At 45.8% G+C, this 15952-nt stretch overlaps 1 protein-coding gene across 2 annotated transcripts in view; it reads left to right on the top strand.

Moving 5' to 3' along the window:
• Nucleotides 1-433: 433 nt before the first annotated feature.
• ACOT11 (acyl-CoA thioesterase 11) overlaps nucleotides 434-15952 on the top strand; it is a 66187-nt gene continuing 50668 nt past the window's right edge. The window contains exons 1-2 of one of the 2 annotated variants that reach the window (XM_073357611.1): nucleotides 434-667; nucleotides 12289-12410. In XM_073357611.1, the coding sequence (XP_073213712.1) occupies nucleotides 12378-12410 (33 nt within the window). In that variant the 5' untranslated portion in view covers nucleotides 434-667; nucleotides 12289-12377. The remainder of the gene's footprint in view (nucleotides 668-12288; nucleotides 12411-15952) is intronic. The other variant, XM_073357612.1, reaches the window with a different exon arrangement.

Genomic DNA, 15952 nt, shown 5'->3' with positions numbered 1-15952 from the left:
TAAAAGAAAATCAATTCCCGAAAGTCTGCTCAACCTTCTCTCTTAATACTTCTGTCAAATGACACATGTAGGTGTTAGATCTGGGTATCTCTGTGTCATACCTGTGGAAGCCTTGTCTGACAACCATTTCCTTTTATAATTTTACTTGTACTGGGTGACTTAATTTTGAAACTGATAGTTTTGTTCCTAATCACATTTGTAGCAGTTTCTCATGAATATTGTGTCTTACTGAAGGTCCAATAGAGTGAGTGTGTGTGTGTGAGATATATATATATTTTTTTAAGGAGAAAAAGATTAGGGGAAGCAAAAATCTGAGTTCGAAAGTAGAGCCAGCGAGTCAAAGAATTGGCCAGTAAACAAAGCAAAGTAGCTATCTGGAAGAACTTATAGGTGCCACCTTAAGAAAACTTCAGCTGACTGTTTGTAAGAAACTGAGGGGAGTGCCGCTTCCTCTGATCCAAAGGACAGTTCTGGCAGGGGCTCTGCCTGAAAGGCCTGGAGAGGAAAAAGAGTGAGAGAGAGCATGGGGGTGAAAAGTACAAGCAGGTGGTCTGGTATTCCTCCTTCACGACAGGTCAATGCCTGATCCTGTTGTTACAATTCTGGTCTGTTGCAGAGGAACATTACTCTGGCCTGTTCAGCAAATGCGAAGCTCCTTCTGGCTGAGGTGAGATTGGGAGGCTAAACTGTTAGGTAGTTTTGCTGGGAAGTGAGAAGCCTGTTAAAGGGGGCAGCTGTTGATCCTGGGGAGCACCTGGTTTTGGTGAGGCGGCTGAGAGAGCGCTGCCAGCGGGATGTACACACGTTTAGTGCTAAATCCTTTTTGCATTGACACAGCTGCCTCCATGCAGAACTTTACACAGCTTTCTGTTTTGGCTTCAGCTGGTGTTTGACTTGGGAAGGAAAGTGACAAAAACTTTCAAACATTTCCTAGATGAGGAAGTAACTTAGGGTGGCTTTTAGCTCTAGTGAAACTAATTAACTTTTTAAACTTGCTCTGCATGGAGCAGAAAGCTCTGGGTTTTGGGTGTGCTATGTGGCACAGTGAAGTGCCCTGGAGGAGGATGTAACATGAAACCATGCAGCCTGTATACATGCTGCATGTCACATATAGCACGCTTATGATCTGTATTGGTTAATTTCATAAATAGTGTGCAAATCGCCAGGGGAAGCCACTTGTGTGGGTGCAGGATGCGGATTTACAATTCGGTAGCATTAATCTACGGTGTGGGCACCAGAAGAAGATGCCAGAACCAGATTTTTGCAGCTAACTGATTATTCCAGCAGGGTGTATTACTCCTAATTGTGCTGTTAGCATTTCAGCAATAAGAGAGCTCAACTGGGTGAAATACTGGACAAAAATCTTAAACCTTTCATTAAATTGAGGCTGTACTTTTCAGAAGAACTCCTCGCACATTGAATGAAACTCGTGAATGTCTAGACTTGTATTTTGGTGCCTCAGTGGGAGCTGAGCTGTTGTGAAAATCTGGCCCAGCTGCGGGTGCTAAGTGGTCAAAAATCTGGCCTGGAAATCTGCTCTTGAAAATCTGCTCCTGTTTCAACCTCAGGAGCTGCTGGAGACTATTAATTATCAAATGCAAGAGGTGTCTTACGGTGCTGAGGAGCTTACAGTCTGAGGCCATGATCCTCCTGACTTTGAAGTCCATGGAAAAACTTGCATTGACCATAGTGGTGCAGGACCGGGCTTTAATTAAAACCACCCACCATACAGATGGGGGATGGGGAACGGGATGCAACCGGTAGTGACTGAGAGGAGTTGTCTAGCAGGCATCCTGTGTTCTTTAACCCTTTCAGGTGCTTTTTAAAAATACCCCTTTGGGGGAAGGACCGAATTTACAGGCCTTTTGGAAGACGCAGGTTTTTTTAAGGAGGGCCAAGGAGATGGCAGAGGCATCACAGACTCTGGTTTTGTGTGCAAATTATAACTGTAAGCTACACAAATGTCAAGCATTAACTTGCTGCTGTCGAGCAGTTGTGTGGTGGTCCTGTGTGAGGTTTAAACACATACTTTGCTCTACCCCAGCAATGCCTGCCTGCCAGTGAGGTTTACCAACCGCTTCCCACCACGCTTTGTAATCTTTCTAGATGAAAGCTGCTACAACACATGTGATAATAGTATTATGACCTTTGCATTTAGGGCATGCTGTGTTAAGGCTCTTTTTGCACAAAGTAATCAGTAGGGACTTTGGAATCCTCGGTAGGACGGCTGTATAATGAAACCTTCCATCTCTGCACAAACCCCAGCATGCAAGTGCTCCTTTTTTATTATCCTTATGCTTCACAACTTGTTTTCAAGTGACTTGACAAGCTTTCATTTCAGCTTTTGTGGGCATCCTTTTGTGAGGTGATCTTAAGAAATTAACAAGCGCAGGGGCAGTAACAATAGTCAGTTGCACATGTACGCAACAGGCTTGCAATAAGCAAGGTAGGTAGTTACCTGTTGTGCTATTGACCCTATTCTTTATTGCTGTTTGGTGGGTTATTTAAGTGGGTCCCCGAAGATGGGGAGAGGAGGAAAGGAATCTGACACAGATGAGGGTGGGAAGAAAGGGGATCTGACACAGACCAGAAACCCATGTTTGTCAGTGGTAAAGGCTTCTCCTGTGGCTTGGGCTGTCCATTTCAAATGAGCCATTCAGCTAACAAACTGAAGCTGATCCACTTATGCCAGGGTTGGATTTGGCCCCACCTTTCTCCTGCTTGCCTAGAGCACAGCATGGCTCAAATGCTGAACGAAATCATAGTTCAGCATCGTACGTGCTGCCAGAGAACACTCAAAATCCAGTTCGTCCAGAGCCAAATTGGACTTCATTCTAGTCCATTTGTTTTTCTGGTGTGTGTCCTTGCTATATGACTCAGCTTGTCTCTTAGTGGCTCCTACGTTGCGAATTGTGTGGGGTCAGCATGTGGTGCCTTAGCAGGCTGCTGCCTCTGAACAATGCTCTACGTCATTTTACGGGCCGAGTGTGAAACGAGCGTGGGAGTGTAGCGAAAGCAATGCATTCAGGCAGGCAGCAGTGTGCAGGAAGGTCTTGGAAGGCATTGGATTTGCACACTGATTTCTTTCTTCCAAGCTGGCAAGACCTTTTTTGAAAACTGTAAACAAGCCCTGCTGCCTAAGGGGACCAGTTCCCAAGGGCGTGTAGGTTGAGCCACAACAGATGCCGAAAAGAATCGGATGTTTATTTGAGCTAATATACTCCGCATGGAGAGGGAAGAGAGAAGTCATTCTCTACCAAACGGAAGACAGAGGGCTACCTTCTGATAGTGCCCTACAGTGGTGTCTTTCAGTGGCACCCATCTGCAGGGGTTATCCTTGCAATGGGTGGAGGATTCTCCAAAGGGTGATGAATCTTTTCAGGGTGTCCTTGCTTTTGCCCTTATGTGGGGTGGCCCAGCCGCTAACTACCACACTCGCTACTTTCAGACAGACGCTCCTCTTCTCAGCCTTCAGGAGGGAGTGTGCTAGGCTTTGCTTCCCTCACCTACTCTGGGATCAGTTCGCTAATCCTGTTCTTATCCTCTTCAGCTAGTGCCCTCATGGGGTCTCTTGCCAGGCCTACAAAAGTCAGGGGGAGCCATGGTATTAGCTTTTAATTAAACAAACAAATTCTATCCCTCTCGCTTGCTGAGTCATCCTTGGATGTGAAAACTGATCCAACCCAGTGTAAATGGATTGCTCAGGTTCTTTGAAGATAAGCAGTGCTGCCTGACGCCCAAGACTGACCTTCGAAGATCAGCACAAATTATAGTCCTGAAATGACCTGTAAGGTCTTGAATTTGCCCCACTCGGTAGTGTGAGAGTGGCTTCATTGCAGGTAACTGTGCGTTTGAAAAACTTTTATTTGCTAGTGCTTTAGTTCATTAACTTTTTACCAGGAGCAAGTCAGTTAGGAGGACTAACTTCTAACGCCTGTTCCTTGGACAGGCAACTCCACTAGTTCAACAAAACAACATAAAACAGCAGCATTCAAAGATTCAGTTAAGATAAAAAGGGCAGGGACTATGGGGCACTTGTGATGTGTTTGTATGTAGCATGGCATGATGGGGGGGGGGCAGCCTGCATGTTGCCATCGGAGGCTATTGCAATATACGTGTTCAACGATAATAAAATACCAGGTACCAATAAAATACAAATACCAGGGTCTCGGACAATAAAGTCCATTACAGACTTTGCTGCTGCTCATGAGTTTTTCTACATGGAAGGCACTCAGATACTACAGTAAACTGCAGCTGTGTAAAGCCCATAAATAGAGGCCACACATTATAACGATGGCCTCTCTAGAAAGGGAGGTGAAGGGAAAAACATCTCAGAACCACTGAGTGTATCAATATATCTCCTGACCTCAGTTGCTACGTCTGCTGGATTGTCTGCGTTTTTCCTGTTTCTCATGGTGACCGTCTTTAAACTTTCGCAACATCTTTAAACTTCATCTGCTCTGGAGCAAGGCTTGGTGACCAGCGCTGAGTGTACCTTTTGTTCTGGCAGGAAACTGGCTGTTCTGTTTCTCTCTCCGTTGAGGAGCCTTGTGATGTGATGTGTAAAATGTCAGCAATCATTAGGTGACTTGACTCACTGAACCACCATCCTTCCCCGATTCTCCCTGACCCTCCTCCTTTGCCGCAGATAATTTATTTAAAGCTCCTTCTCCTCAGAACAGGGCCCTTTGTTGGCACTGGTGAATTTCTGGGAAACATGATGCATTGTTGAGATGCTAGAATTTCTCAAACTAGGTCAAGTTAATTTTTTAACACATGCAGATTTGCTTGTTACTATGGATATTGCTTAATTACACACCAATAATCCCCCATGAGATCTACATGGTCACTGCTCATTTTTTCCCATTTTTAAATATCCCCAGGAACTGGAAGGAATTCTTCAAGGGGGTAGAATGAGGAGTAACGGGATGAAGCTGAACAAAGGAAAATGCAGGTTAAATATCAGGGGAAAGACGTGTATTCTGTTAAGACGGTGGGATGGTCTCCCAAAGGAGGTAGTGTGTTTCTTGTGTTGTCTAAAACTCTGCTGCACAGAGCATGAGATTTTATTAATCTGACCTCTTCCCGCCCGTGCATGGTTGACAGACGAGATGATCATGAACGTCTCTTCCACTTCTAATTTCCAGCTGTTTGGAGTTGGTAAGAACAGAGTTCACTTAGCTTCTGAATGGCAGTTCAGCCATGTAAATACTTCCTCCCTCCCACTCCATTTTTATTTGCCATGCATGAATGTCTCCTTTGTGATCAAGGCATTTGTGTGTGGATGAGAGCATCCATGATTTGTTTAATTACTAATACCTAGCTCTCCTTCTACAGGTCTCAAAGTGCTTTACAAAGGAAGTCAGTGTCATTATCCCCATCTTAAAATGGGCTAACTGAGGCATGATGTGAAGTGATTTTTGCCCAAGGTCACCCATTGGCAGAGCTGGGGATAGAACCAAGGTCTTCTGAATTCCAGTCCAGTGCCCTATTCACTAGGTCACACTGCCTTCCATTTACTGGCTCCCCTATTCACATTGGTCATCTAAACAGGGAGCAGAAAGGATGCCATATGGTGATGTGCCATTGGTCACCTACACGAATAAGCAAAGTGACCTAGCTAGGGGTGGAAGGTGCTTGGCTATATTGGTGCAAAACCCATGTCAGGATTATGGAGCTGATTGCATCTCTAGCCTCTCTTCATGCATTCCCTCAGCTGTCAGCCCTCATGCCTTTACCTGTCTTGGGATTGAGATTTTGCACTTCTCCCACTTTTAGACCAGGATATGGATACAGCACCCCGCCTGTGCTAGCCACTTAGTACTGCATAGGTCTGAGTGGATATCTGTCTCTCTTCTCTTCAGGTGCCTGTGACCATGAGATAGCAACTAACCAAAAACAAGCGGGGTTTATTTGTAAACGCAACAAAGTGTTAGAGAAACTGCTGTGAAAACAACAACAGAGCCATGCGTAGCTAGTGGAGACTAACCTTACACTTCACTATATACTATGGATACAGCTGTGCCGATGTAGCCCCATAGTGTAGATACTTCCTACATTGACAGAAGGGGTGTGTGTGTGTGTGTGTGTGTGTGTGTGTGTGTGTGTCCGTCCCATTGATGTAGTTTTGAGAGTCAGTAGCTTGACTGATGGAAGAATTCTTCTGTCAACGTACCCGCAGCACAGCGGGGCTTGGCTTAGGTCACCCTAATGATGGCACAATTTTTCACTGCCCTGAGCAACGTAGCTAGTTGTTCTAACTTTGAAATGTAGCCCAGGCCTTAGTTAGATGGGCTTCCTTCTGCAGTTGCAGGAAAAGAAAAGGCCAAACTTAAGTTCTTTTAGGAGGCCAATGTGCTCTTGGAATCCAGCCTTGTCTTCACTGCAGAAAAAATGGTGTTAACTCAATTATAAGAGCACTTTTTTTGTTCATTTGCTAGTGAGGTCTTTCTTCCTTCCTGTCTTTCTACCCCCTCCACCCCTCAGTAAGGAAATTCCCTTTTCTCAAAGCCCTGCCCCCTCAGTGTGTGCTTGAGGCCAGTTACCCTCGTATTCACTGGCTTTTGTTACAGGGCCTAGGTGTGAAGTCTTTTCATCCTTCGCCATGCCTACAAAAAAATTGACAAGAGTTAGGTTGCTGGTGTGGTGAGACCTTGCCTATTACGTTGACTCCCTGTACTCCCCTGTCTGTCTGTCTCTTGTCTTACACTCTGTACACTCTTTGGGGCACGTCTCTTCTGTTTGTACAGTGCCTAGCACAATGGGGTCCTGGTCCATGACTGGGGCTCCTCGGAACAATGATAACACAGATAAATAATAACAAACCCCAAAGGTCCCTTATTTCAGATGTGTCCACATGGGGAGTTACACCAGGATAACTACATACAGCATTAAAATCCCATCGCCTAGTACTGCTGGTGAACTTCTCCATGTTGACAAGCCCTAAGAGTGCCCCCATGATGCTTTGCTGTTTACTGGCTTAGACCCATTCAGCTTTACTGGCTTGCAGTCACTACCCTCCTGCCTGGGAGGGAGTCTGCTGGGTCTATCTGCTCTGCTCTGACGTTCCACCATTCCATCTCCGAAATGCTCTGAATAAACCTCACCTCGGGGTACAGATCAACAATCCCCACCTAGCGCCCCCATGCTCGCCACACCCTGTTTCTCATTCTCCACTCTGCCTCTGCACCGGTCTCTCCTGAGCGCCGTTACCTTGAACTAGGCTGCATAGAAAGGAGCCAGGAAGGGACAATCCCGTGGCAATAATTGGCCAGCCTGGAAACAGGCAGTGCATAGCTGCTCAGCCACTTTTATATTGAGCAGTTAGCAGGCTGAGGATAGCTCCGTCTTAGGAGCTGGTATGTGGGTGTGGCCTCGCTCTGGAATGGATATGAATGACCGCAGTCATGTTGCAATCTGCTTGAACTCCTTAAAATAAGCAGGACTGGACCTGCTCGGAACTTGGATGGGAGACTTCAGAGAAAATCCCAGGGTGCGGTAGGAAAGTGTTTGACTTTGTAGGTGGCACTTTTCCTTCTGGCTTGCCCCAGCAAGGCCGGACCAGCAGCTGGAAGGGAGTTCTCCTGAGGGATAGGAGAGAGCTCCGGTGAGGAGCCTGAAGGGGGTGGGGAGAGTTGGCGGCATGGGGGTCGGGCTAAGGTAAAGAGACGGAGTATCTTTCAGAAAGGAAGCTGGGAAATGAGGCCAGCCTGTCTCTGGATGTATCCTATCAAAGGAAGGGAGCCTCCTGCAGTCAGCTGCTTTTGCCAAGGTTTGCCAACCCTCCAGGGTTGTTCTGGAGTCTCCAGGAATGAATGAAAGATTGATCTTTAACTAAAGATTGTCATGTGACGAAATCTCCAGGCATTCATCCAACCAAAGTTGGCAACCCTAAGTTTTGCCCGTCCTCCTGTCCTGCCTCGCAAGTGACATCTGCTGAGAGGCATTCAGGATGACGGTGCATCTTCTGCAGGCTGCTCAGCGTCCCAGAGTCCCGTGCAGCTTTTCTCCCGCTGGCCCAGCAGATCTTCAGTCTGCTCACAGTGCTGGCAGAGGGAGCCATGAAAGGCAGGACATGATGGAGGGAGGGGGACGGGCGGGGAAGAGCATTTGAACTGAAGGGGGGACAGACTTCCCCTCTGGGTAGGGTAACAGTTCAATCTCTGTGGTCCATGTTTTTCTCAGTTAGTGCAAAGTGGGGTGTTTGGTTTGTGATGAGAGATGGATCAGACCTAACAAACTCATCTCCTGTAAGGGTCACCAAATCTCTGCTGGATGAGAGAAGAGTAAAATGAGAGGAGCTAGAGTAAGGTATGGTAGGATTTAGAGCAGTGAGATTAAAAGATGGAGGGGGGCTTGTGACCGGGGGGGGGGGAGGCAAAGGCGCTGGCTCTGGGAGAAAGCCATGAAGGAAGTACAAGAGGGGGAGGGATGTTGTTTTTCCAGATTCCAGTCAGCCGAATCGTGCCTTTTGCAGTCCAGGTGCCATGACTACTTGGAGACGAGCAACAGAAGTGAATGGTCAGCACCGGGATGGTCTTTGTTCACAAGTCACGTCTGACCCACTCTGTTTCCAGCTCGGTCTCCAAGTAACTCAGTGTGAAATACCTGTAACTGACCCCCTTTGGGGTGATCTTGAGCCCAGTCCTCACAGTGCTAAAAGCACAAGCTCCTAGCACTTCACCTAACCGTGACTCTGCCGCAGAGCAACAAGCAGTAGCAGCTCGTGATCCTTTTTGGTGGGCCAGCCACAAGAGGGGGACAAAGACCCACATTCTCCTTGTGTGGATTATACATCCAACCAAGCATGTTCCAGACCTTTAAAGGTACAGTCACCACCTGCATGCCGTCCGCACAGTTCTCAAAGCTCTGTACATAACAAAGGTGAAATGATGTCGTCTCCTGCACCACCACGGGTTAAAGGAGGAGCAGGGCGATGGAGCGGTCGTCCCTGTCCTTCTCTGCCAACCGGAGCACCCACTCCACAGTCTGCTCAGCCAGTAGGTTTCCAAAACAAACAGCAGTCTCCTCTCGGCTGGGGTTGCGATTGGTCAGGTGGTATTGTTTCTGCTTCCTGACTGGACAACACATTTTTCCAACAAGAAACTAACCAGCGAACCTATGTTGTGAATTTTCAGGAGATTGAGTGTGTGTGCTAAAACGGCTGATTGGAATAATAGCTTCCCGAGTAGCCAGCTCTCGACTTACCCCCAGATAAATCGTCACCACCTCCAAATTGCACTTAATCCAGTGTAATCCTTATTTGTGGAGATATTCTGGAATCTTCTCTCTCTCCCACCAGCTGTCCTGGTTTTGATCTTGCTGGCATGTTGGAGGCATGTAGGCTCATTACGCCTTCAGCAGCACAGAAACTGAACATGGCAGAAGCCAAGAAAAAATTCCACTTGAAGGTGGTTTTTTTTTTTGTAGAACTGGGTCACTCAAGGGGTGACAGCATAAGAGCATCATCGCCTAGGTAATGTATCTTGTTGCCATGGTGACCGCTAAAGGCTGCATCAGTCAACAGCTTTAAAAATGTGACAGTTGAGTGAGAGTGAAGATTTTAATGAGGACAGACACTTCCTTGCTTAGTTTCAATAGCCGAATATTCTAAAAATACCCTTCCATCTTGTTAATATTTCCGGGTCTCCAGAGTGTAAATTAATGTACATAACCTAGGCACTTTCTTTGCAGTTCTTGACACCCTGGAATATTCTGTCAAAGCTGAGTGCATCCCAGCTGTTGAGATGATAATAGCATAGTTCAGTTCTCCTGTTGTGGTTTCCACTGACCAGAAAACTCCTAAGCCATGACTGACTTTTTTTTTCTTCCTCTCCTTTAATGTGGAACCTCCTGTCCCCTCAGTTTCCCTTACCCCACTTAATGCTGGAATAACCGGACAATAAGTACTTCCCAAATACCTCCATCTGCTCAGTGCCTGCTGGAGTGTTGATATAACTAAGAATATTTGCAACTGCTGGAGAAGTAATCTGATTGACACTCTGTGAGGACTTGAATTGTGGGTCCTTCATCTCCTCCATCACCCTGTGACGTTAATTGTTCGTATTATACGACAGCACCTGGCGGCAGGGCTGGATTGACCCAGCACTGGGCTCTTATCTTCTAATGTGAATAACAGCCATTCAGACCACTCCCTGCAGGGAGGCTGGCCATGCTGTGGATCCACTGGAACCAGCTGCTCATCCTGGCACTGCTGCTCGCTATGACGGAAGGGTGGCTGGGTCAAATTTGAGTGGTGGTGTGACCCCATGCATCACTCTTGATCAGTTATACTCCCTTAAACCTATTTATGCCTTCATCAGTATGCAAGTTATACCAACTTACATTAAAGTGTTGGGTGAGGGAAAGCTACCTAAACAGCAGCAGAGCACGAGAAAATGTTTTCCTGCTACACCCCCTCTTCTGGTTCCTCAGGATGAAAGCCACAGGTTCTTTTAGACTCAGTAATGTGTAACTTGCACCGCATTATACATCCCCTCTGGAGTCAATCCAGTGTCTCTGTCTAGAATAGTGGAAAACAGAACATCCTTTCTGAAGAGATTTAACTCCGAACACTGGTCTCTTGTGTGTGCGAGCTTCAGGCAAGCTCCCAACACTGAATTACAAGCCCCTATTAGGAGAGGTTCTTAAACAGCAATGCGCAGAGCTGCTGGAAGGCCTGCAGTTTTAATGAGGCATGTTCAGTAGGAAACCCTTGAAGAGCTCAATGGGTGCAACTTGGATTTGTCTCTGTGCTGCACCCAGAGCAGCCTGGCTTAGTGCTGTACACAAAGGGGGCTGCTCAGTCAGTCACACAAACACCAGGCCTGGGAATTACTGATGTTTCATGAGCTGAAACTGCTGTTTCCATTTAGTGGCTTCGCAGCTGGTGCCAAAGTCTGACAGACCCGGAGCTTTGAGAGGAGGAAGTGGAGCAATAGCCTGTGGCAGCTGTTCCTGGCAGGGGCAGCACTGTCCTACCTATGGGTTTAGCACCCCCTGGTTTTGCCTCACTTCCAACCCTCTGTAGCTGACTGCCGCTAGGGGAGTTTATCTGTGGTTGGGACTTGGCAGGGGCTCTGTGAAAGCCGGTGCCAACTTTATTATAGGGCTGAATACTGCAGGCAGTTCTGGTTGCCCCCGTTCAAAAAATATGTTAGAATTGGGAAAAGTACAGAGAAGGGCAACAAAAATGATTAGGGAAATGGAACCGCTTCCAGATTGGGGGGAGAGAGATTAAAAAGACTTGGACTGTTCACCTTAGAAAGGAGATGCTTCAGGGGGAGCAGGATGACCGAGATCTACAGAATCATGACTCGTGTAGAGAAAGTGAATAAGGAAATGTTATTTACCTCTTCACATAACACAAGAACTAGGAGTCACCCAGTGGAATTAGTAGGCAGCAGGTTTAAAGCAAACAAAAGGAAAGACTTCAAGACTTCAACACACCATCAACCTGTGGAACTCATTGCAAAGGCCAAAACTATAAAAGAGTTTAAAAAAGGACTTTGATATGTTCAGGGAGGATAGGCCCATCAATGGCTATTAGCCCTGATGGCCAGAATCCAACCCCATGTTCTGCGATGTCCCTAAACCTCTGAGTGCCAGAAGCTGGGACTTGATGACGGGCGATGGATCACTTGATGATTTTCCTGTTCTGTTCATTCCCTCTGAAGCATCTGGCATTGGTCACTGTTGGAAGGCCTAGGTGGTTTCTGCTCAGGTGTTTCTTGGCTAACCTGTCTCCAAGCTGGTGCAGCCAAGTGCCTGAAACGGAGTGAGGAAGCCACCTGTCCTGTTAACTTAGGGCCCTGTCACTGCTCCTCACAAAGTCCCATTGGGACTTGGGCTCTGATGTGACTAAAGTGCTTATGAAATGTAACCCACTTTCCTCAGCCCTGTGGGGGGTCTGCTCAGGAATTAACAGCGCCTTAGATTGTGTGAACTCATCACTATAGGCCTCCTTCACTATGAGAGACCCTGTAAAATGGAAGCTCTGGCTCCTCTGCCTGCAAGGGAGGTGTGAAGCTGTGCTGGTAGATACCTGAGATCTGTGGGGCCTGGGTACCAAACCCACTGTTCCTTGGGGGGAAGCAGAGGGAAAGGCCACCCCCCACCTATCCATTGGGGCAGCACCGCTCACCGCATTCGTTGCTGGACCATTTTTGGGTGCCTGGACTCACATTTGAGCCCTGGGAGTTGGTGCTGCGAGGACCAGATGAGCTGACCTCGATACCAGTGCCCTTAGCACAGCTAACATCAGTGCTTCTCTCTCCTGCCCTTTTCCAGGACTAAGCATGCTGCCTCGGCCGACCCAGAGTCCAGCACGCCGCATGCTACCCAAGGCATGTTAGAAAAGAACAACAATCCCTGCAGGCATGCAGCTGTGCAGTGACTCCTCAGTGTGTACGGTGAATATTAAAACAATCTCGCACATGCTCAGGATTGCTGGCCTGAACCAGCCCAGGCTAGAACTTGGAGATGGTGGGCGGGGGACCCATCCCTCTTGCAGTGTGTTTTCTTCAGTGGCTTTAAATGTCTCTGGTGCTATTGCAGTCCTTTTTAAAAATGACTGCTACTGAACTGTCTACATCTGAGTGTGTGCTTTGTTGGAAGCTTCTACCTCTTCTGATCACCCCGTCCATCACTCTACCCCTGGGTAGGGCAGGATCCTGTCCTCCAGCTGGATCTGCTCATTTTGGGAGCATGGAACCGATTAAAGGCGGAGACCGTGTGTTGTGTCTCTCTTTAAAAGATTAAACCTTTTAACAAATTCCTTGTAGGAAACTGGAGCAATAAGCACCTATCCCTTAATTCCTTTCTGTGTGGCTAAATAAATGTGAACGAGGCCAATTTAATGTGACAACTGAGGGATGACAAGTTTCTGTCTTCGTTATGTTAAAAAGTATACTTTATTTTTAAAGCCTAATTTCCAGTACTTAGACATTTTGCTGTAGCTCCTGATTCCTACCTTCCTGGGGCTGGGAGGGAATCAGCCCCCGCCACTGGCATGGTCTTAATTATAGCGCCTGTCTAGTTAACTGCTTGTCACTTCTCTTGCTCTTATTGTTCAGATTGAATAGTCGTTTATTAGTGTCATTATCTTTCCCTTCCTGAAGGGCAAGTAAACAAAAACCTATCTTCTGAAAACTGATCAAAACCTTGGTTAGAATTAATCCTAACCAGGCAGGGAAAGGTACATTTTCTGCACGTCTTCCTTGAGCCACCAGCTTTTTAAAACATTGAGTAGGTAACTTAGAAGTGCCTTTACCCCTCTCCAAATTGCCTTGTTCGTTTTGGTCTCTCCTTGCTTTTCAGGATTTACCCGAGTGTTTGCATAGTATGCCAACCAGGGCTTTCAGAAGACACTAGTGGTTTTAGAGTGCCCCTTTAAAAGGGTATTTTTTTTTTTTTTTTTTTTTTTAGGGCTGTTGATTTAATTGCAGTTAACTCGCATGATTAACTCAAAAAAATTAATCACAGTTTTAATTGCACTGTTAAACAATAGAATACCAACTGAAATTTATTAAATATTTTAGATGTTTTCCTACATTTTCACATATATTTTATTCTGTGTTGTAATTGAAATCCAAGTGTATATTATTGTGATTACAAATATTTGCACTGAAAATGATAAACAAAAGAAATAGTATTTTTCAATTCACCTTATACAAGTACTGTAGTGCAGTCTCTTTGTTGTGAAAGTGGCAACTTACAAATGTAGATTTTTGTTACATAACTGCACTCAAAAACAAAGCAATGTTAAACTTCAGAGCCTACAAGTCCACACAGTCCTACTTCTTGTTCAGCCAATCGCTCAGACAAACAAGGCTGTTTAGATTTTCAGGAGATAATGCTGCCCGCTTCTTGTTTATCTTGTCACCAGAAAGTGAGAGCAGGCATTTGAATGGCACTTTTGTAGGCAGCATTTCAAGGTATTTGCATGCCAGATATGCTAAACATCGTATGCCCCTTCATGCTTTGGCCACCATTCTAGAGGACATATTTCATGTTATAGAAGTCTCGGATGATGACCCAGCACATATTGTGCATTTTAAGACCACTTTCGTTGCAGGTTTGACAAAATGCAAAGAAGGTACCAAAGTGAGATTTCTAAAGATAGCTACATCACTCGACCCAAAGTTTAAGAATCTGAAGTGCCTTCCAAAATCTGAGATGGACGAGGCATAGAGCATGCTTTCAGAAGTTTTAAAAGACCAACACTCTGATGTAGAAACTACAGACCTTGAACCACCAAAAAAGAAAATCAACCTTCTGCTGTTGGCAACTGACTCCAATGATGAAAACGAACATGCATAGGTCTGCACTGCTTTGGATCGTTATCGAGCAGAACCCATCATCAGCATGAATGCATGACCCCTGGAATGGCGGTGGAAGCATGAAGGGATATATGAATCTTAAGCGCATCTGGCATGTCAATATCTTGTGACGCTGGCTACAACAGTGCCATGTGAACGCCTGTTCTCACTTTCAGGTGACATTGTGAACAAGAAGCGGGCAGCGTTATCTCCTGCAAATGTAAACAAACTTGTTTGTCTGAGCAATTGGCTGAACAAGAAGTAGGACTGAGTGGACGTGCAGGCTCTAAAATTTTACATTGTTTGTTTGTGTTTTGTTTTTTGAATGCAGGTTTTTTTGCACATAATTCTACGTTTGTAAGTTGCACTTCCACGATAAAGAGATTGGACTACAGTACTTGTATTGGATGAATTGAAATACAATTTTTTTTATGGTGCAAATATTTATAATCAAAAATAAAGTGAGCACTGTACACTTTGTATTGTGTGTTGTAATTGAAATCAATATATTTGAAAATGTAGAAAACATACAAAAATATTTAAATAAATGGTATTCTATTATTTAACAGTACGATTAATTGTAATTATTTTTTTTTAATCGCTCGATAGCCCTAGGTGTGTTTTGTGTGGGTTTTTCTGGCTTTTCTTCCCCAGAAGGTGCTGAGCCTCCCATGCTCTGAAAGTCAGGCCTCTGTCTCAAGTTGGGCACCCAAAATCACTAGTCCACTTCTGAAAATCTTGGCCCTTTCCTCCAAAGCAAAGGAGCTATTGTGGGGCAAGCAGTTCAGACCCCTTCAATGAAGAAGCTGCTTGAAAGAAAACTAAATCAAGGCCAGAAAGAAGCACTAAATCCTCCTCTCCTTCCCCCCCGCCCTCCCCAAAAAAATCTGGAGGGGGGAACTTTCCACCTGACTGTTTACCTTCAAGTCTGAGCTCCTAGCACAATGGGATGCCAATCCTGAATGGGGTCTCAAGTTATTTGTGTGTTACAACAGCAGCTGAAGTCTTAACGCCGAAAGTGTTTTGGTATGTGGAGTCAGGAAGAGGGGGTTGGATGTGGTCCAAAGTTTGCTGTGGATATTCTGGGATGCAATCATTCTGGGACTTCTGCACTGAAAGTCCTGCTATTACTTGGAACATAAAGATCTGAGCTTGGTCAAGTTTTCTCATATGTGATGTGGTTTTTAGATTCCTTATTCCTTTATAACCAAACATGCTGGACACCCAGTTAGTGGAAACACTTGCCACAGATGGCTTGGCTTGGCTCAGTGCTCATGTATCTTTCACAGGTTACCTTATAACACTGATTGCAAGGAATCTCTTCTACCCTCTCCTCCAAAGAAAACGGCAGTGTAGTTTGTTAGTCTCTTTCAAATATATGAGCAGGGGCTGCTGCTGCTGCTTCTTTCTTGCTGGGTTATTTTCACTTGGGACTCTCTCTCAACTTTTTATACTGGTCCATAGATCACAAACAGCTCTCCTACCAGTCCCTCCACCACCCTGATGTTGCTCATGCCTTCCCTGGCAGAGATCAGTCTCCGAGATGCTGCTCTAAATGCCAGCTTCTGACAGTCATTTGGGAGCTACAAGAAAGAATGTGGAAATGAGCTGACCACTCTGTATTCCCCCAACCC

The sequence above is a fragment of the Lepidochelys kempii genome, chromosome 8 (assembly GCF_965140265.1).
Source record: "Lepidochelys kempii isolate rLepKem1 chromosome 8, rLepKem1.hap2, whole genome shotgun sequence".
Lineage (NCBI taxonomy): Eukaryota > Metazoa > Chordata > Testudines > Cheloniidae > Lepidochelys > Lepidochelys kempii.
Note: the sequence above shows the minus strand (reverse complement) of the source record. Positions and strands in the feature narration are given on the sequence as shown.